The sequence below is a fragment of the Bombina bombina genome, chromosome 8 (assembly GCF_027579735.1).
Source record: "Bombina bombina isolate aBomBom1 chromosome 8, aBomBom1.pri, whole genome shotgun sequence".
Lineage (NCBI taxonomy): Eukaryota > Metazoa > Chordata > Amphibia > Anura > Bombinatoridae > Bombina > Bombina bombina.
Genome location: NC_069506.1, coordinates 134872624 through 134895729, shown reverse-complemented (window position 1 = coordinate 134895729; position 23106 = coordinate 134872624). Strand labels below are relative to the sequence as shown.

At 38.3% G+C, this 23106-nt stretch overlaps 1 protein-coding gene across 1 annotated transcript in view; it reads right to left on the bottom strand.

The window, feature by feature from the left end:
• Positions 1–6765: 6765 nt before the first annotated feature.
• The window catches only part of UBE2M (ubiquitin conjugating enzyme E2 M), a 115098-nt gene continuing 98757 nt past the window's right edge, over positions 6766–23106 (bottom strand). Inside the window, exon 6 of the mRNA XM_053690582.1 lies at positions 6766–8366. Coding sequence (XP_053546557.1) covers positions 8226–8366 — 141 coding nt within the window. The 3' untranslated portion in view covers positions 6766–8225. The remainder of the gene's footprint in view (positions 8367–23106) is intronic.

Below are 23106 nucleotides of genomic sequence, written 5' to 3'. Positions count from 1 at the left end.
GTAGAATCTAGCACAAACTTACTTCACCACCTCCATAGGAGGCAAAGTTTGTAAAACTGATTTGTGGGTGTGGTGAGGGGTGTATTTATAGGCATTTTGAGGTTTGGGAAACTTTTCCCCTCCTGGTAGGAATGTATATCCCATACGTCACTAGCTCATGGACTCTTGCTAATTACATGAAAGAAATCTTCATTTCTACAGAATCTATTGTTCCCAGAAAAGGAACCCTTGTGGGCGGGGACAGGGTACTCTTTTCTACGTTCACCTTCCACCCGTGAGACCTGAGAAAGGCTAATACAATGTCTGTATGAGCCCTTGTTCTGGAAAGGGACGACGCTTGGATTAGGATGTCGTCTAAATAAGGTGCCACCGCAATGCCCCTCGGTCTTAGAACCGCTAGTAGGGACCCTAGCACCTTTGTGAAAATTCTGGGAGCAGTGGCTAAACCAAACGGAAGAGCCACGAACTGGTAATGTTTGTCCAGAAAGGCGAACCTTAGGAACTGATGATGATCTTTGTGGATAGGAATATGTAGGTCCTTTAAGTCCACGGTAGTCATGTATTGACCCTCCTGTATTGTTGGTAAAATTGTCCGAATGGTTTCCATTTTGAATGATGGAACTCTGAGAAATTTGTTTAGAATTTTTAAATCCAGAATTGGCCTGAAAGTTCCTTCTTTTTTGGGAACTACGAACAGGTTTGAGTAAAAACCCAGTCCTAGTTCCTCTGTTGGAACTGGGTGTATCACTCCCATCTTTAGTAGGTCTTCTACGCAATGTAAGAATGCCTGTCTCTTTATCTGGTCTGAAGATAAGCGAGACATGTGGAACCTTCCCCTTGGAGGAAGTTCCTTGAATTCTAGAAGATACCCCTGAGAGACTATTTCTAGTGCCCAGGGATCCGGAACATCTCTTGCCCAAGCCTGAGCAAAGAGAGAAAGCCTGCCCCCTACTAGATCCGGTCCCGGATCGGGGGCTACCCCTTCATGCTGTCTTGGTAGCAGCCGCAGGCTTCTTGGCCTGTTTACCCTTGTTCCAGCCTTGCATTGGTTTCCATGCTGGTTTAGGCTGGGAATTGTTACCCTCTTGTCTAGAGGCTGCAGAGTTAGGAGACGGTCCGTTCCTGAAATTGCGAAAGGAACGAAAATTAGATTTGTTCTTAGCCTTGAAAGGCCTATCCTGTGGGAGGGCATGGCCCTTTCCCCCAGTGATGTCTGAAATAATCTCCTTCAATTCTGGCCGGAAAAGGGTCTTACCTTTGAAAGGAATATTAAGCAGTTTTGTCTTGGACGACACATCCGCCGACCGAGATTTTAGCCAAAGCGCTCTGCGCGCCACTATTGCAAAACCTGAATTTTTCACCGCTAATTTAGCCAATTGAAAAGCGGCATCTAAAATAAAGGAATTAGCCAACTTTAGAGCGTGAATTCTGTCCATGACTTCCTCATATGGAGTCTCCTTATGGAGCGAATTTTCTAGTTCCTCGAACCAAAAAGACGCCGCCGTGGTGACAGGAATAATGCACGAAATTGGTTGGAGAAGGAAACCTTGCTGAACAAATATCTTTTTAAGCAATCCTTCCAATTTTTTATCCATAGGATCTTTGAAAGCACAACTGTCCTCAATGGGAATAGTTGTGCGCTTGGCCAACGTAGAAACTGCCCCCTCAACCTTAGGGACTGTTTGCCATGCGTCCCTTCTGGGGTCGACAATGGGGAACATTTTCTTAAATATAGGAGGTGGTACAAAGGGTATACCTGGCTTCTCCCACTCCTTGGTCACTATGTCCGCCACCCTCTTGGGTATCGGAAAGGCATCAGCGTGCACAGGGACCTCTAAGAATTTGTCCATTTTGCACAATTTCTCTGGAATCACCAAAGAGTCACAATCATCAAGAGTAGTTAGCACCTCCTTAAGCAGGGCGCGGAGATGTTCTAACTTAAATTTAAATGCCACGATATCAGGTTCTGCCTGCTGAGAAACTTTTCCTGAATCAGAAATTTCTCCCTCAGACAGACCCTCCCTCACTGCCAATTCAGACTGGTGTGAGGGTATAACAGATAAATTATCGTCAGCGCCCACTTTCTCATCCTCTGGATTTAAAACTGAGCAATCACGCTTTCTGGGAAATGCTGGCAGTTTGGATAAAAGATTTGCTATAGAATTATCCATTACTGCAGTTAATTGCTGCATAGTAACAAGCATTGGCGCGCTAGATGTACTAGGTGTCACCTGCGCGAGCATAACTGGTGTTGACACAGAAGGAGAGGATGATGAGCTATCCCCACTACCTTCATTTGAAGAATCATCTTGGGCAACCTTATTAAATGTGACAGTACTGTCCTTACTTTGTTTGGACGCCATGGCACAATTTGAACATACATTTAAAGGGGGAACCAGCTTGGCCTCCATACACACAGAACATATGCTATCTGAAGGTATAGACATTTTAGACAGACTTTGGCAGGCTATTAATGTAATGCAATAAAACCGTTTTTAAACAAAACCGTTACTGTCTCTTTAAATAGTAAAAAGAACACACTTTATTTCTGAATGTTTGAAAAACTATGAAGGAATTATCCGATCTTTACAAAATTTGCACCCTAGTGTCTTAATGCTTTGAAAGTATTGCACACCAAATTTTCTCTAACCCCTTAAATGAGCAAACGGAGCTAATTGTTCAATTTACCGGTTTAAACACACTACAGTCCCTGCCACAGCCTTTGCTGCGGCTTTTACCTTCCTTGGGGGTTATTCACCACAGAAATAAGCCTTCTTGAATTCGTTTTTGTGGCCACAGGACCCTCTCACATGAAGCTGCATGCACTGCCTCAAGAAGTAACTGCGCAACTGAGGCGCGAAAATGAGGCCTCCTCCCTCTGCATACCAGAGTGAAGGGGCCTTCCTGACTAGATTAGGTGTCTAAACAACTGCCAGGCGTAATAAAAACGTTCCCAAAAGTGTTTCAAAGTCACAAAACACTCCAAAAGTCATATAAATATGATATAAATCAATCGATTTAGCCCACAATAGTGTCAACCAGTATAGAGCCCATTTATAAGCCTTCATTCTGTTATGAGTCTAAGAAAATGGCTTACCGATCCCATAAGGGAAAATGACAGTCTTCTAGCATTACTATGTCTTGTTAGAAAAGGGACTAGTCATACCTGGAGCAGAAAAGTATGCAAACTGTTCCCCCCAACTGAAGTTCTCTGGGTTCAACAGTCCTGCGTGGGAAAAGCAATGGATTTTAGTTACTGTTGCTAAAATCATACTTCTCTCTTAACAGAACTCTTCATCACTTTCTGTTGTAAATAGTACAAACCGGCACTATTTTAAAATAAACTCTTGCTAGAAGAAATAAAACTACAACTAACACCACAGCTTTTGCTGTGCTCTCTTTGCCATTTCCTGTTAGGGAAGAGAATATTCCCACAAGTAAGGATGAAGCCGTGGACCGGACACACCAATGTAGGAGAAATTATAACTGCACATACCTGATAGCAGAATAAACTGCACGCCATTCTCTAGCTGAAGTTACCTCATCTGTGTAATCCCCTCAGACATATGTGAGAACAGCAATGGATCTTAGTTACAACCTGCTAAGATCATAGAAACCTCAGGCAGATTCTTCTTCTATTTACTGCCTGAGATAAAATAGCACAACTCCGGTACTATTTAAAAATAACAAACTTTTGATTGAAGAAAATAAACTAGCTATATTTAACCACTCTCTCCTACAACGTCCTTGCTTGTTGAGAGTTGCAAGAGAATGACTGGCTATGACAGTTAGGGGAGGAGCTATATTACAGCTCTGCTGTGGGTGTCCTCTTGCAACTTCCTGTTGGGAATGAGAATATCCCACAAGTAATTGATGATCCGTGGACTGGATACACCTTACAAGAGAAAGCTAAGTTTTATAATTAACTTTCCTGAGACTCGCTAAAATGTTTCTATTTGTAGGTTAACACATTAGATACCATGCTCCCAAAATGTTTGAATCATGAATCTGATTACTATTTTTTTTTCAAGTTGTTTTATGAAATAGTTTTTTTTATTTGTAAATGTTAAATTAATATACACAATTTGACCTCTAGGTGGAGTAATAATATTGGAAAATAATTTGCTCACTTGGATATATTAACCCCTTAAAGAGACAGTAAAGTCCAAAATAAACTTTCATGATTTAAATAGGGAATGTAATTTTAAACGACTTTCCAATTTACTTTTATCACCTATTTTGCTTTTTTCTCTTCGTATTCTTAGTTGAAAGCTAAACCTAAGTGGTTCATATGCTCATTTCTTAGACCTTGAAGGCTGCCTCTAATCTGACAGTTTTTCACCACTATAGGGCATTAGTTCATGTGTTTCATATAGATAACACTGAGCTCATGCACATGAAGTTACCTAGGAGATAGCACTGGATGGCTAAAATGCAACTGTCAAAAGAACTGAAATAAGGGAGCAGCTTGCAGAGGCTTAGATACAAGGTAATCACAGAGGTGAAATGTGTATTATAGCAGTGTTGGTTATGCAAAACAGGGGAATGGGTAATAAAGGGATTATCTATATTTTTTAACAACAATAATTCTGGTGTTGACTGTCCCTTTAACCTGTTAATGCCGTTCTATTCCGTCATGATTACACTGGGCTTTAGAGCCGTTATGACTGAATAGAACGTCATAGCCAACGGCTGTCCTGAAGCCTACTGCGCTTCCTGGATTTGATCGCAGTCTGTAGGGCGTTCCTAGGGATGCCCCCCAGACCCGATCCAATAATTGAAATCTCGCGATCATGTGATTTCAATTTGTCTACATCGGTACAGTTGTTTAACCCCGGCAGGAAAGGGTTAATGACCGCAAATTATTATGTACATTGCTGGTCGTTAAGGGTTTTCTTGTTTATAATAGCACCCTCCCTCCTGGTCACCAGAGTGCGCGGTCTCGCCACATCCCCATAGAAAGACCAGAAACGTATTTTCAGAAGCGATTTGTTCTCTTGCTGAAAAAGAATACACACATATCTTACACTATTGGCTAACTTGATGAGTTTAGGTAACTGGTAGTACAAATTTGATAATAAAAGTAAATTGGAAAGTTGTTTAAAATTGTATATTCTATCCAAGTCATAAAAGAAAATGTTGGAGTCTCCAGTCCCTTTGAACATTGTTTTAGTAGTGATGTGTTAAAGGGACAGTCAATTCCAAAAAAACTTTCATGATTTAAATAGGGCATGTAATTTTAAACAACTTTCCAATTTACCTTTATCACCAATTCTGCTTTGTTCTCTTGGTATTCTTAGTTGAAAGCTAAACATAGGTTTATATGCTAATTTCTTATACCTTGATGGCTGCCTCTAATCTGATAGCATTTTGACAGTTTTTCACCACTAGAGGGAGTTAGTTCATGTGTTTCATATAGATAATGAGCTCACGCACGTGAAGATACCTAGGAGTGAGCACTGATTGGCTAAAATGCAAGTCTGTCAAAAGAACTGAAATAAGGGGGCAGTCTGCAAAGGGTTAGATAAAAGGTAATCACAGAGGTAATACGTGTATTATTATAACTGTGTTGGTTATGCAAAACTGGGGAATGGGTAATAAAGGGATTATCTATCTTTTTAAACAACAAAAATTATGGTGTTGACTGTCCCTTTAAGCATGAATAGGGACTAGCACTGAGCCCGGAACGTCACTTTTAAATTTGTTGGACCCTGTAGTAATGTGTAAAGGGACAGTGAAGTCCAAAAAAAACTCTTTCATGATTCAAATAGGGCATGTAATTTTAAACTTTCCAATATACTTTTATCACCAATTTTGCCTTCTTGCCTTGGTATTCTTAGTTGAAAGCTAAACCTAGGAAGTTCATATGCTAATTTCTTAGACTTTGAAAGCCGACTCTAATCTAAATGCATTTTGACACCACTAGAAGGCGTTAGTTCATGTATTTTATATAGATACCATTGAGCTCATGCATGTGAATTTACCCAGGAGTAAGCATTGATTGGATAAAATGCAAGTCTGTCAAAAGAACTGAAATAAGGGGGCAGTCTGCAGAGGGTAAGATACAAGGTAATTACAGAGGTAAAACGTGCATTATTATAACTGTGTTGGTTATGCAAAACTGGGGAATTGGTAATTAAGGAAATATCTATTGTGTAAAACAACAAAAATTCTGGTGTTGACTTAACCCCTTTCGTGACAGGGTTAATTTGTCTACAACCGAACAACGTTCCGATGTAGACAAATTGAAATCCCATGATTGTGCACACGATTGCAAGATTTTGGTCAGGGGGGCGTCCCTATGACGCTAGGTACGCCATCCAGACCACGATCAGATCCAGGAAGCCCCATTGGCTAGGACGTTTTATTCCATCCTAACGGTGCTAAAGCCCAGCGCGATTAGGACGGAATAAAACGCCATAACTGCTTTAAAAGGTTAAATAGGTGAGCAACTATATTATATACACTTGAGGGCCAATCGATATTTTTCATGTTCAAATGCTTTTTAGTTCTTACTTTAGTAACATTTTCTGCAGCAGGAATATTAATTGAGCAAACTCTTATATGTACTTATACAATGCATATTACAAATAAAAAAAAAAAAAACTTATGAAGTTTAAGTACATTGGTTTCTTCTGGGATTCTCTTGTCTTATTCCAAGAGTTACAAACAGTCCATCAGACAATTCTGGTCTTGCTCTATTTCCATAAACCATATCCACAGATGCAGATTGTAGAAAGAAAAAAACCACATAAAAATAGACAATTTCTGGTTAACATTTTATTTTTATTTTTTGTCTTTTTGTTTTATTAATTAAAACCATACACGTCAATAAGTGGACTCTAAGAGTCTCATTCAGAAGACAACAGTAGCCATTACTGCATGGCAATTATTATTCAACTGAATAAACATTACCTTGTGTTGTGAACGAGGCTCTAAAACTGAAAGGGCGCCTCTGCCAAGGACACTGAAATACAGGTCAGGGCTCAGGCATGGCTGTCACAAAGGTAGGCCAGCTCGATATTGGCCTAAAAACCTGTTTAAACTGAGAGGGTTGTATTGTCCTCGAGTACAGAGCCCATCACCACCGTAGGCCTCCAAAAGCAACCTCACATGGAACGTGAAACTAGGAAATGTGAGCTGTTTGCAGAGCCAGTTATTTAACCAGTGCAGAGCTTTATGTTAGCTCGTTATTTTAACAAGACTGAACCCATTAATTAATAAATACGTGCACTTAAAGAACCTTGATCCTACACAACAGGAGAGAGTAAGAGAATACAATTTATATGAGTAAAAAAGGAAGGAGAGGTAAAAGGTGCAAGGTACAAGAGTCTCTTACATCTGTATCCCCTCCAGCCCATCTGTATGGACTTAAGCATTTGTAAGGTCATGCCGCCACCTGACCCCTTTTTAAAACCTCAACTCATAAAGTTTGCCTTCTGCACGCAATATTTATTATAGAAAGCATAGAATTCCAAGAACATGTAAGCTTAAAGGTGGCTCAAGCAGCAGAAGCAAAATGTGTAATTCTCCATAGATGGTGGAAATTCTTAAAACTTAGCCAACCACCTTACAAACTGTACTGTTAATATTAAAATTGGGTTTAAGAGGGAGTTACTGTCAGGTGTGTCTAAAATGTTTTCAGTAACATTCCTTTATATGGAATATCAGAAGGAGGGAAAAAGTAAAGGTGTAACAAAGCTCCCTGAATAACAAAAGTTTAAGGCTTAAGGCCGCAAAAAATAGAGCAACATCGGGTCTGGTAGGGGAGTGCCCACATGAGTATAATGGAGCTAATATAGATTACAAAATAAACCCCAGGAATCTGTAGAACTAGTTCAGTTAATCCAGTGAGCACTTTGAATTTTATAACGGCTACAAGAAAAATGGGAAGATGAAGAGAAAGGGTGGATATTTATTAACCCAAAAATAAACAGATGTTCAAAAATAAGAGTAAAGTGAGGTAATGTAGATCCAACAATAGCAAGACGAAGGAACTGTAAACTCTGCACGCAATGTCTTCCCTTCTGGAAAATAGCAAGCAGCAGGACGACGAGACACAGGACCTTGCATATTTCTTTTTAAATCAGGAGCTCAGGCAGTCTCTTCAAAGAGAGATCTGTTTGACGGTGCAATAAATGAGCAAAACTAAAAGGAAAATGAAGGGGTGAGGGCACAAAGGTCGGTCAGTGGATGGCTGGTTTTGCACTCAGAGCTGCTCAGTTCTATTTCAGGCAGCGTTCAAAGTAGGTGGATCCTATGTAGCCACCGCGCATAGATCGCTGTACATTCTGTTCAAACAGGCGTCTGTTGTTCTGAAGAACTTCAGCAGCTTCTTTATTTAATGGGTCTTCAGGGTTTGGCTCCTAGCACACACACAAAAAAAAAAAAGTATACATTATAACGTATTTGTAAAGCACAACATTACAGGGACACTGAACGCAAATTTTTTCTTTCATGATTCAGATAGAGCATGCAATTTTAAGCAACTTTCTAATTTACGCCTATTATCAATTTTTCTTCATTCTCTTGCTAACTTTATTTGAAAAGAAGGCATCTAAGCTTTTTATTTGGTTCAGACCTCTGGAAAGCACTTTTTTATTGGTAGATGAATTTATCCACCAATCAGCAAGGACAACCCAGGTTGTTCACCAAAAATGGGCTGACATCTAAACTTACATTATTGCATTTCAAATAAAGATACCTAGAGAATGAAGACAATTTGATAATAGGAGTAAATTAGAAAGTTTAAGCTTAAAATGTCATGCTCTATCTGAATCACAAAAGAAAAAAACATAATTTATGTAAGAACTTACCTGATAAATTCATTTCTTTCATATTAGCAAGAGTCCATGAGCTAGTGACGTTTGGGATATACATTCCTACCAGGAGGGGCAAAGTTTCCCAAACCTCAAAATGCCTATAAATACACCCCTCACCACACCCACAATTCAGTTTAACGAATAGCCAAGAAGTGGGGTGATAAAAAAGTGCGAAAGCATATAAAATAAGGAATTGGAATAATTGTGCTTTATACAAAATCATAACCACCACAAAAAAAGGGCGGGCCTCATGGACTCTTGCTAATATGAAAGAAATGAATTTATCAGGTAAGTTCTTACATAAATTATGTTTTCTTTCATGTAATTAGCAAGAGTCCATGAGCTAGTGACGTATGGGATAATGACTACCCAAGATGTGGATCTTTCCACACAAGAGTCACTAGAGAGGGAGGGATAAAATAAAGACAGCCAATTCCTGCTGAAAATAATCCACACCCAAAATAAAGTTTAACGAAAAACATAAGCAGAAGATTCAAACTGAAACCGCTGCCTGAAGTACTTTTCTACCAAAAACTGCTTCAGAAGAAGAAAATACATCAAAATGGTAGAATTTAGTAAAAGTATGCAAAGAGGACCAAGTTGCTGCTTTGCAGATCTGGTCAACCGAAGCTTCATTCCTAAACGCCCAGGAAGTAGAAACTGACCTAGTAGAATGAGCTGTAATTCTCTGAGGCGGAGTTTTACCCGACTCAACATAGGCAAGATGAATTAAAGAATTCAACCAAGATGCCAAAGAAATGGCAGAAGCTTTCTGGCCTTTTCTAGAACCGGAAAAAAGATAACAAATAGACTAGAAGTCTTACGGAAAGATTTCGTAGCTTCAACATAATATTTCAAAGCTCTAACAACATCCAAAGAATGCAACGATTTCTCCTTAGAATTCTTAGGATTAGGACATAATGAAGGAACCACAATTTCTCTACTAATGTTGTTGGAATTCACAACTTTAGGTAAAAATTCAAAAGAAGTTCGCAACACCGCCTTATCCTGATGAAAAATCAGAAAAGGAGACTCACAAGAAAGAGCAGATAATTCAGAAACTCTTCTGGCAGAAGAGATGGCCAAAAGGAACAAAACTTTCCAAGAAAGTAATTTAATGTCCAATGAATGCATAGGTTCAAACGGAGGAGCTTGAAGAGCTCCCAGAACCAAATTCAAACTCCAAGGAGGAGAAATTGACTTAATGACAGGTTTTATACGAACCAAAGCTTGTACAAAACAATGAATATCAGGAAGAATAGCAATCTTTCTGTGAAAAAGAACAGAAAGAGCAGAGATTTGTCCTTTCAAAGAACTTGCGGACAAACCCTTATCTAAACCATCCTGAAGAAACTGTAAAATTCTCGGTATTCTAAAAGAATGCCAGGAAAAATGATGAGAAAGACACCAAGAAATATAAGTCTTCCAGACTCTATAATATATCTCTCGAGATACAGATTTACGAGCCTGTAACATAGTATTAATCACAGAGTCAGAGAAACCTCTTTGACCAAGAATCAAGCGTTCAATCTCCATACCTTTAAATTTAAGGATTTCAGATCCTGATGGAAAAAAGGACCTTGTGACAGAAGGTCTGGTCTTAACGGAAGAGTCCACGGTTGGCAAGAGGCCATCCGGACAAGATCCGCATACCAAAACCTGTGAGGCCATGCCGGAGCTACCAGCAGAACAAACGAGCATTCCTTCAGAATCTTGGAGATTACTCTTGGAAGAAGAACTAGAGGCGGAAAGATATAGGCAGGATGATACTTCCAAGGAAGTGATAATGCATCCACTGCCTCCGCCTGAGGATCCCGGGATCTGGACAGATACCTGGGAAGTTTCTTGTTTAGATGGGACGCCATCAGATCTATTTCTGGAAGTTCCCACATTTGAACAATCTGAAGAAATACCTCTGGGTGAAGAGACCATTCGCCCGGATGCAACGTTTGGCGACTGAGATAATCCGCTTCCCAATTGTCTATACCTGGGATATGAACCGCAGAGATTAGACAGGAGCTGGATTCCGCCCAAACCAAAATTCGAGATACTTCTTTCATAGCCAGAGGACTGTGAGTCCCTCCTTGATGATTGATGTATGCCACAGTTGTGACATTGTCTGTCTGAAAACAAATGAACGATTCTCTCTTCAGAAGAGGCCAAAACTGAAGAGCTCTGAAAATTGCACGGAGTTCCAAAATATTGATCGGCAATCTCACCTCCTGAGATTCCCAAACTCCTTGTGCCGTCAGAGATCCCCACACAGCTCCCCAACCCGTGAGACTTGCATCTGTTGAAATTACAGTCCAGGTCGGAAGCACAAAAGAAGCCCCCTGAATTAAACGATGGTGATCTGTCCACCATGTTAGAGAGTGTCGAACAATCGGTTTTAAAGATATTGTTTGAGATATCTTCGTGTAATCCTTGCACCATTGCTTCAGCATACAGAGCTGAAGAGGTCGCATGTGAAAACGAGCAAAGGGGATCGCGTCCGATGCAGCAGTCATAAGACCTAGAATTTCCATGCATAAGGCTACCGAAGGGAATGATTGTGACTGAAGGTTTCGACAAGCTGCAATCAATTTTAGACGTCTCTTGTCTGTTAAAGACAGAGTCATGGACACTGAATCCATCTGGAAACCCAGAAAGGTTACCCTTGTCTGAGGAATCAAAGAACTTTTTGGTAAATTGATCCTCCAACCATGATCTTGAAGAAACAACACAAGTCGATTCGTATGAGATTCTGCTAAATGTAAAGACTGAGCAAGTACCAAGATATCGTCCAAATAAGGAAATACCACAATACCCTGTTCTCTGATTACAGACAGAAGGGCACCGAGAACCTTTGTAAAAATTCTTGGAGCTGTAGCTAGGCCAAACGGCAGAGCCACAAACTGGTAATGCTTGTCCAGAAAAGAGAATCTCATGAACTGATAATGATCTGGATGAATCGGAATATGCAGATATGCATCCTGTAAATCTATTGTGGACATATAATTCCCTTGCTGAACAAAAGGCAAGATAGTCCTTACAGTTACCATTTTGAACGTTGGTATCCTTACATAACGATTCAATATTTTTAGATCCAGAACTGGTCTGAAGGAATTCTCCTTCTTTGGTACAATGAAGAGATTTGAATAAAACCCCATCCCCTGTTCCGGAACTGGAACTGGCATAATTACTCCAGTCAACTCTAGATCTGAAACACATTTCAGAAATGCTTGAGCTTTTACTGGATTTACTGGGACACGGGAAAGAAAAAATCTCTTTGCAGGAGGTCTCATCTTGAAACCAATTCTGTACCCTTCTGAAACAATGTTCTGAATCCAAAGATTGTGAACAGAATTGATCCAAGTTTCCTTGAAAAAACGTAACCTGCCCCCTACCAGCTGAGCTGGAATGAGGGCCGCACCTTCATGTGGACTTAGAAGCAGGCTTTGCCTTTCTAGCTGGCTTGGATTTATTCCAGACTGGAGATGGTTTCCAAACTGAAACTGCTCCTGAGGATGAAGGATCAGGCTTTTGTTCTTTGTTGAAACGAAAGGAACGAAAACTATTATTAGCCCTGCCTTTACCTTTAGATTTTTTATCCTGTGGTAAAAAAGTTCCTTTCCCACCAGTAACAGTTGAAATGATGGAATCCAACTGAGAACCAAATAATTTGTTACCCTGGAAAGAAATAGAAAGTAAAGTTGATTTAGAAGCCATATCAGCATTCCAAGTTTTAAGCCATAAAGCTCTTCTAGCTAAAATAGCTAGAGACATAAACCTGACATCAACTCTGATAATATCAAAAATGGCATCACAGATAAAATTATTAGCATGCTGAAGAAGAATAATAATGTCATGAGAATCACGATGTGTTACTTGTTGCGCTAAAGTTTCCAACCAAAAAGTTGAAGCTGCAGCAACATCAGCCAAAGATATAGCAGGTCTAAGAAGATTACCTGAACACAGATAAGCTTTTCTTAGAAAGGACTCAATTTTCCTATCTAGAGGATCCTTAAACGAAGTACCATCTGACGTAGGAATAGTAGTACGTTTAGCAAGGGTAGAAATAGCCCCATCAACTTTAGGGATTTTGTCCCAAAATTCTAATCTGTCAGACGGCACAGGATATAAATGCTTAAAACGTTTAGAAGGAGTAAATGAATTACCCAATTTATCCCATTCTTTGGAAATTACTGCAGAAATAGCATTAGGAACAGGAAAAACTTCTGGAATAACCACAGGAGCTTTAAATACCTTATCCAAACGTTTAGAATTAGTATCAAGAGGACCAGAATCCTCTATTTCTAAAGCAATTAGAACTTCTTTAAGTAAAGAACGAATAAATTCCATTTTAAATAAATATGAAGATTTATCAGCATCAACCTCAGAGACAGAATCCTCTGAACCAGAGGAGTCATCAGAATCAGAATGATGATGTTCATTTAAAAATTCATCTGTAGAGAGAGAAGTTTTAAAGGATTTTTTACGTTTACTAGAAGGAGAAATAACAGACATAGCCTTCTTTATGGATTCAGAAACAAAATCTCTTATGTTATCAGGAACATTCTGCACCTTAGATGTTGAAGGAACTGCAACAGGCAATGGTACTTTACTAAAGGAAATATTATCTGCTTTAACAAGTTTGTCATGACAATCAATACAAACAACAGCTGGAGAAATAGCTACCAAAAGTTTACAGCAGATACACTTAGCTTTGGTAGATTCAGCACTTGACAGCGATTTTCCTGTAGTATCTTCTGACTCAGATGCAACGTGAGACATCTTGCAATATGTAAGAGAAAAAACAACATATATATAAAGCAAAATTGATCAAATTCCTTAAATGACAGTTTCAGGAATGGGAAAAAATGCCAAAGAACAAGCTTCTAGCAACCAGAAGCAATAAAAAATGAGACTTAAATAATGTGGAGACAAAAGCGACGCCCATATTTTTTCGCGCCAAATAAGACACCCACATTATTTGGCGCCTAAATGCTTTTGGCGCCAAAAATGACGCCACATCCGGAACGCCGACATTTTTGGCGCGAAATAACGTCAAAAAATGACGCAACTTCCGGCGACACGTATGACGCCGGAAACGGAAATAGAATTTTTGCGCCAAAAAAGTCCGCGCCAAGAATGACGCAATAAAATGAAGCATTTTCAGCCCCCGCGAGCCTAACAGCCCACAGGGAAGAGTCAAATTTTTGAAGGTAAGAAAAAAATGGTTAAATCAAAATGCATTATCCCAAATATGAAACTGACTGTCTGAAAATAAGGAAAGTTGAACATTCTGAGTCAAGGCAAATAAATGTTTGAATACATATATTTAGAACTTTATAAACAAAGTGCCCAACCATAGCTTGGAGTGTCACAGAAAATAAGACTTACTTACCCCAGGACACTCATCTACATATAGCAGATAGCCAAACCAGTACTGAAACGAGAATCAGCAGAGGTAATGGTATATATAAGAGTATATCGTCGATCTGAAAAGGGAGGTAAGAGATGAATCTCTACGACCGATAACAGAGAACCTATGAAATAGACCCCGTAGAAGGAGATCACTGCATTCAAATAGGCAATACTCTCCTCACATCCCTCTGACATTCACTGCACGCTGAGAGGAAAACCGGGCTCCAACTTGCTGCGGAGCGCATATCAACGTAGAATCTAGCACAAACATACTTCACCACCTCCATCGGAGGCAAAGTTTGTAAAACTGAATTGTGGGTGTGGTGAGGGGTGTATTTATAGGCATTTTGAGGTTTGGGAAACTTTGCCCCTCCTGGTAGGAATGTATATCCCAAACGTCACTAGCTCATGGACTCTTGCTAATTACATGAAAGAAATTTGGGTTCAGTGTCCCTTTAAGTAAATCATATAGATATTTATAATGTGCAGGATATCCATGCTGAGCAAATTAAAACAAGGATAGCCTTCAAGTCAGTCTTTCTTACTTCTGATAGCTAAGGGAACAGTAAGCACCATGTGAGTTTTATATAAAATGTTTAGTTACCCATAGTGAAACAACGTTACAATATATTTCCTTTGCCCCCATTTTGTGTAATTTAGCTCTAAAAATCAAGCACTCTAATTTCCAGAACCTAAAATGCAACCTGCTGACATCTCATGGCTAACTGGGCTACATAATATCATATATGTTCCTAATTGGCTTTAACAGATAACTGAAAAGCAATTCCCTTTATACTAACCAAATGACCGTGGCAAGCCTTGTTGTCTGTGGACTTAAAAGGGACATGAAACCCAAATGTTTTCTTTCATGGTTTAGAAAGAACATGCAATTTTAAACAACGTTCCAATAAACTTCTATTATCTATTTTGCTTCATTATCTTGATATCCTTTGTTGAGAAGCATATATAAATAGGCTTATTAGCTGCTGATTGATGGCTGCACATAGATGCCTTGTGTGATTGGCTCACCCATGTGCATTGCTATTTCTTTAACAAAGGATATCTAAAGAATAAAGTAAATTAGATAATAAAATAGTTTTCTCTATCTGAATCATGAAATCATTTTTTGGGGTTTTATATCCCTTTAAGCACAGATTGGTTCCTCCAAATAAGGCAAATGGTGGGTGTTGTTTGGCTATTAAAATACAATAGCAGTAAAAATAATGTTAAATTTGTTTTAATAATAAAAAAAGTTTTGGCTTATTTATTTCAGGGTTCTTCAAACCACAGGTCGGGATCCCATTACTGTGTCGCAACACCATGTTTACTGGGTAACAAATTGTATGAGTCTGTATGTATGTATGTATGTATGTATGTATGTATGTATGTATGTATGTATGTATGTATGTATGTATGTATGTATGTATGTATGTATATATATATATATATATATATATATATATATATATATATATGTGTATGTGTGTGTGTACATATATATATATATATATATATATATATATATATACACACACAGATATAGATATATATATATATATACACAGATATAGATATATAGGTGTGTGTGTGTGTGTGTATATATATATGTATATATATATATATATATATATATATATATATATATATATATATATATATATATATATATATATAAAAATAACAAGATTATTGCATTGAGCAATGATACTTTTTTATTGGAATAACTATACATTTATAAGTTGACAAGCTTTCGGAAGAGTTCCTTCCTTTATCAAGTCTAAAGCAATACTCACCAATTCAATGGAATTTACAGATTATATCTTAAAACACAGAATAGCTAAGAAGACAGTGCAGCGAAAGGAGGAGGTGTCGTAAAAATCATAAGGGGGGGCTTAGGTAACAGGCAGACAGTGTCCAGTGTAGGAGAACAGACAGGGGAAATATATAGCTTTACATAGAGCATATACTGACAAAGTTATATATCAACATTGAATCAATATCTATAAAAATGTGAAATTGTATATACAGGAGGAATACAAAAGTTAAAAAAAAAAAAAAGACAAAAAAGTGTGGACATAGGCTTACCTGTGTACCTATGTATAAAGAATGTGGAATATACAATGTAATTGACTAAATGAAAGTACATTACAAAAATTTTTGATAATTTGTTAAGAATCCAGAGTCCACATTTAGTCCAGAATTAAACAGGTTGAAGTGCATTATCATTTTCATTTCAAAGGTTTTTCTTTCCATGGTGTTTTTGAAGTTGCCTCTGAGAATTTTGATTTTGAGGGTTTGGGTGGAGTGGTCAGGTTGGGTGAAATGGTGACCAACAGGGGTGCAGTATTTTGTTTCACAGTGGTTTTTGATTGAGTGTCTGTGTAAGTTCATTCGAAGGTGCAGTTTTTGGCTTTTTTCTCCAATATAGCATCCCATTTCACATGCAGTGCAATGTATCATGTATACCACATTTGCAGATATACATGAATATGCCCCTTTAATGTTATAAGATTTATTACTGTGATTTGCTGTGCTGCTTTCACAAACGTGTTGACACAGTATGCAGAGAGCTTTATAGCAGCACTTGGTTCCTTTCTGAGTGTTCTTTTTCTCAAGGGGTAGCTTCCTATGTACCAGTTTCTGATTTAGGTTTGGTGGTTGTCTGTATGCCAGGATTGGGGGTTTTGGAAAGATTTTTTTTGAGTGTGGGATATATATGTATGTATGTGTGTGCGCGCGCATGTGTGTGTATGTATGTGTGTGTATGTGTGCATATGTGTGTGTGTGCGCATATATAAATTATAACATAATTTATGTAAGAACTTACCTGATAAATTCATTTCTTTCATATTAGCAAGAGTCCATGAGCTAGTGACGTATGGGATATACATTCCTACCAGGAGGGGCAAAGTTTCCCAAACCTTAAAATGCCTATAAATACACCCCTCACCACACCCACAATTCAGTTTAACGAATAGCCAAGAAGTGGGGTGATAAGAAAGGAGCGAAAGCATCAAAAATAAGGAATTGGAATAATTGTGCTTTATACAAAAAAATCATAACCACCACAAAAAGGGTGGGTCTCATGGACTCTTGCTAATATGAAAGAAATGAATTTATCAGGTAAGTTCTTACATAAATTATGTTTTCTTTCATGTAATTAGCAAGAGTCCATGAGCTAGTGACGTATGGGATAGCAGATACCCAAGATGTGGAACTTCCACGCAAGAGTCACTAGAGAGGGAGGGATAAAATAAAGACAGCCAATTTAAAAAATTAATCCATTACCCAAATCAAAAGTTTCAATTTTTATAATGAAAAAAAAACTGAAATTATAAGCAGAAGAATCAAACTGAAACAGCTGCCCGAAGTACTATTCTACCAAAAACTGCTTCTGAGGAAGAGAAAACATCAAAATGGTAGAATTTAGTAAAAGTATGCAAAGAAGACCAAGTTATTGCTTTGCAAATCTGATCAACAGAAGCTTCATTCTTAAAAGTCCAGGAAGTAGAAACTGACCTAGTAGAATGAGCCGTAATCCTCTGAGGCGGGGATTAACCTGACTCCAAATAAGCATGATGAATCAAAAGCTTTAACCAAGATGCCAAAGAAATGACAGAAGCCTTCTGACCTTTCGTAAAACCAGAAAAGATAACAAATAGACTAGAAGTCTGTCTGAAATCGGAGTAGCTTCAACATAATATTTCAAAACTCTTACCACATCCAAAAAATTTAAGAATCTTACCAAAGAATTCTTAGGATTAGGACACAAGGAAGGGACAATAATTCCTCTACTAATGTTGGTAGAATTCACAACTTTAGGTAAAAATTGAAATGAGGACAGCAAAAACCACCTTATCCTGATTAAAAATCCGAAAAAGGAGATTCACAAGAAAGAACAGATAATTCAAAAACTGTTCTAGCTGAAGAGATGTCTAAAAAGAACAATACTTTCCATGAAAGTAATTAATGTCCAAATAAAGCATATGCTCAAACAGAAGAGCCTGTAAAGCCTTCAGAACCAAATTAAGACTCCAAGGAGGAGAAATTGGCTTAATGACAGACTTGATACGAACCAAAGCCTGAACAAAACAATGAATATCAGAAAGATTTAGCAATTCTTACTGTGAAACAGCACAGGAAAAGCAGAGATTTGTCCTTTCAAGGAACATGCAGACAAAACCTTATGAAGAAACTATAAAAACCTAGGAATTCTAAAATAATGCCAAGAGAATTCATAAGAAGAGCATCATGAGATGTAAATCTTCCAAACTCGATAATAAATCCTACTAGACACAGAATTACGAGCCTGCAACATAGTATTAATCACTGAGTCAGAGATACTTCTATGACTAAGTACTAAGCATTAAATTTTCATACCATCAAATTAATAATTTGAATTCCTGATGAAAAAAACGAATGTTAAGATATAAGGTCTGGCCTTAATGGAAGTAGCCAAGATCGGTAACTGGACATCTGAACAAGAACCATATACCAAAACATGTGTGGCCATGCTGGAGCCACCAGCCACACCAAAGATTGCTCTCTGATAATTTTGAAAATCACTCTAAAAAGAAGAACTAGAGATGAAAAAATATAGGCAGATTGATAATTCCAAGGAAGTGTCAATGCATACACTACTTCCGCCTGATGATCCCCGGACCTGAATAGGCCCCTGGGAAATTCCTTGTTTAGATGAGATGCCATCAGATCTATTTCTGGAAGCCCTCACATCTGAAAAATTGAAAAACATATCTGGGTAAACAGACCATTCTCCCGGATGTAAAGCTTTATTAAAGAGAGATAATCCGCTTCCCAATTGTCTATACCTGGGGAAAAGACCACAGAAATTAGATAGGAGCTGGATTTAGCCCAAGCAAATATCCGAGATACTTCTGTCACAGCCTAAGGACTGATAGTCCCACCCTGATGATTGACATACGCCACAGTTGTGACATTGTCTGTCTGAAAAAAACAATAAACGTCTCTTCTTCAAAAAGAAACCAACTGAAGAACTCTGAGAATGCACGGAGTTCAAAAATATCAAATGGTAATCTCGCCTCCTGAGATTTCCAAACCCCTTGTGCTGACAGAGATCCTCAGACAGCCTCCCAACCTAAAAGACTCGCATCTGTAGAGATCATGGTCCAGGTTGAAAGAACCGAAGAGACCTGTAGAACTAAATGATGGTGATCTTAACCACCGAATCAAAGATAGTTAAACATTAGGATTCAAAGATATAAAAAGTGATATCCTAGAATCCCTGCACCATTATTCAGCATAAAAAACTGGAAAGGTTTCCTATGAAATGAGCAAAGGGAATCTAATCCAATGCTGCAGCCATGAAACCTAAAACTTCCATGCATATATAGCAACTTGAAGGAAATAATAGAGACTGAAGGTTCCAACAAACGGAACCCAATAAACTTGTCACTTGTCTGTTAGAGACAAAAACATTGACACAATCTATCTGAAACAGGAATCCCTCAGCATTTCTTGATACAGGAACAGTGTTTGAAATATCTTGCAATATGTAATAGAAAAAAACAACATATAAAGCAAAATTATCAAATTCCTTAAATGACAGTTTCAGGAATGGGAAAAAAATTCAAAACAAACAAGCCTCTAGTAACCAGAAGCAACAAAAAATGAGAGTTAAATAATGTGAAAAAAAGTGGCGCTAAGTAGAACGCCCACATTTTTTGGCGCCAAGTATGACGCCCACATTTTTTGGCGCAAAAAACGTCTGTAACACACATGCGTCAAAAAATGACGCAACCATGAACAAACTTCCGGCGTCAACTATGGCGCCGGAAATGACAACATTTTTGCGCCAAAAAAGTTTGCGCCAAAAATGACGCAATAAATTAAAGCATTTTCTGCCCTCGCGATCCTAACAGCCCGCAAGGAAAACAGTAAATTTGAATATTTTTAAGGTAAGAAAAAATATTAATTCATAAGCATTTTCCCAAAAAAATGAAACTGACAGTCTGAAAGAAGGAATACTGAATATCCTGAATCATGGCAAATATAAGTTTAAAACATATATTTAGAACTTTACATATAAAGTGCCCAACCATTGCTTAGAGTGTCATAAATAAAATAAGACTTACTTACCCTAAGACACTCATCTACATATAGTAGATAGCCAAACCAGTACTGAAACGAGAATCAGTAGAGGTAATGGTATATAAGAGTATATCGTCGATCTGAAAAGAGAGGTAGGAGAAGAAATCTCTACGACCGATAACAGAGAACCTATGAAATAGATCCCCTAGAGGAAGACCATTGTATTCAAATAGGCAATACTCTCTTCACATACCTCCGACATTCACTGCACTCTGAGAGGAAAACCGGGCTTCAGCCTGCTGCGAAGCGCATATCAACGTAGAATCTAGCACAAACTTACTTCACCACCTCCATGGGAGGCAAAGTTTGTAAAACTGAATTGTGGGTGTGGTGAGGGGTGTATTTATAGGCATTTTAAGGTTTGGGAAACTTTGCCCCTCCTGGTAGGAATGTATATCCCATACGTCACTAGCTCATGGACTCTTGCTAATTACATGAAAGAAATAAATAAATTATATATATATATATATATATATGTGTGTGTGTGTGTGTGTGTGTGTGTGTGTGTTTTATTACCTTTTACAACACTTTCAAGTCTGACTACAATCAGAAATAAGGTACGCACACATTTCTGTCCCTTTGCAACAAATTGCAGCTATCTTGTTGTATATTACTTCAGAAATGTTTAGACCAAGGAAACAAAAAGGGTCACAAAGGTATGTGATATCATGGCACTGGGTCTTAGGAGGAAAAAAAGGTCTGTCTGCTCATAAAATCCACCTCCCAGTTGTCCACCCCTGGAATGTGAATGGCAGATAAGAGACAACTGTGAGTTTCCACCCACTGGAACTCAGAGTTCCTCCCTAGTGGTTGATGAAGCCACTGAGGTGATGTTGTCCAACTGAAAACTGATAAACCGGACAAAAGATAATTGAGGCCAAGTTGTCAAGACATTGAAGATAGGTCTCAACTCTAAGATGTTTATTTGGAAGATAAGACTCCTCTCGAGTCCACCGTCCCTGAACTGTCAATGAGCAACAAACTGCTCCCCAGCCTAACAGGCTGGCGTCCGTGGTCACATCACACAGGAAGGTCTCAGGAAGCATGTGCCCCCAGACAGATGGTCCTGAGAATCCACCACAAGAGTCTCTTGTTAGGGGATCTAGATCTATCCTCTTTGAGAGATCTGAGAGGCCTCTGTTACATTTTCTGAGAATGCAAAATTGAAGAGGTCTCAGATGGAGACGAGTAAAATAAAAAATGTCCATAGAAGCAACCATTACTGACCCACTGATGGACAGCCAGAAAACTGAAGTGAAAGTCAAATTATCTGGCACCAGGGCAATCTATTCCAGATTCACCTTTCACTTCAGTAAGCGGAGAAACGACAAAGATCCTCAAGGATCCTGAAATCCGGCTACTGCCAGAAGAGCCCCTAGAACCTTTGGGGGACAAAGACTGAACCGAAAAGGTAGGGCTAACTTTGATAAAAGGATAACCAGAGTCAGCAGCTGGATCAAACCAACAACCCTGCAAAACCACAAAGCCAACCAATAGGCTACATAGGCCTGATTGACCTAGCCCTAAGAACGTCCCAGGGAAAAATATTATATATATATCCTTCAATCAGAGAAAGGAAAAAAAATAGCTCATTTTAGTGGACAGAGCAAGTATATATACTCAAGAGACCTAATTTGTAGCCATGAAATTAGGATCAGCCTTTACAGGTATTATAAATTACACATAGCCCTCAGAAGGGCCTTGTATGAGCAACCTTCTTACTGCAATATAGAAGCAGTAAAATAAAAAAGGTACAGTTAAAAAGCATTAGACACCACAAGGTGGCATACGACATCTCCAAAGAACATTTACCTGTTATCTCATTAAGGGTGCCAAAGAAATCCTTTATAAATTCCATAGAAAACTAGGAAAAATAAAAAACAGTGTCCTAAGATCACTAAATCATACAATATTGGACAAACAAATTTCTCTCAGTTATTGAAATAACAGATGCAATAACAACAAAGCACCACAAGATGGCGTCAAATACCACGTAACTGTAGAAAAGATATTCTTAGAACAGAGGAAATATACATACAAATGCAGTATTATTAAAATACAATATTTGCTAAGACCCGGAGACCCGGAACTAGAGCTCACCTAAGAGACTTAAAGGGACACTGAACCCAAATCTTTCTTTCATGATTCAGATAGAACATGCAATTTTAAGCAATTTTCTAATTTACTCCTATTATCAATTTTTCTTCGTTCTCTTGCTATCTTTATTTGAAAAAGAAGGCATCTAAGCTAAGGAGCCAGCAATTTTTTTATTCTGACCACGGACAGCACTTATTTATTGGTGCTGTCCAATCAGCAAGGACAACCCAGGTTGTTCACCAAAAATGGGCCGGCATCTTAACTTATATTCTTGCTTTTCAAATAAACATACCAAGAGAATGAAAAACATTTGATAATAGGAGTAAATTAGAAAGTTGCTTAAAATTACATGCTCTGTCTGAATCACAAACGAAAAAATTTGGGTTCAGTGTCCCTTTAAGGACAACAGGAATGCTCACATAGAGACCACTTCCCAAGTAGAGGGGGACACAAAAATGCACATCAAAAGCTTAAGCAATAAATATATAGGATAGCTGTTTAAACAATAGTATTCCAATTCCACTTAAAGTCCCTCTGAACAGTCACTACAGGCAAATTATAACTTGTAATGACTGAGTACATCATTCTAATATAATGGAGAGACAGACACAAGTACGCCTTCTATTAAATAAAGGGGGAGGGCTCCTCTATT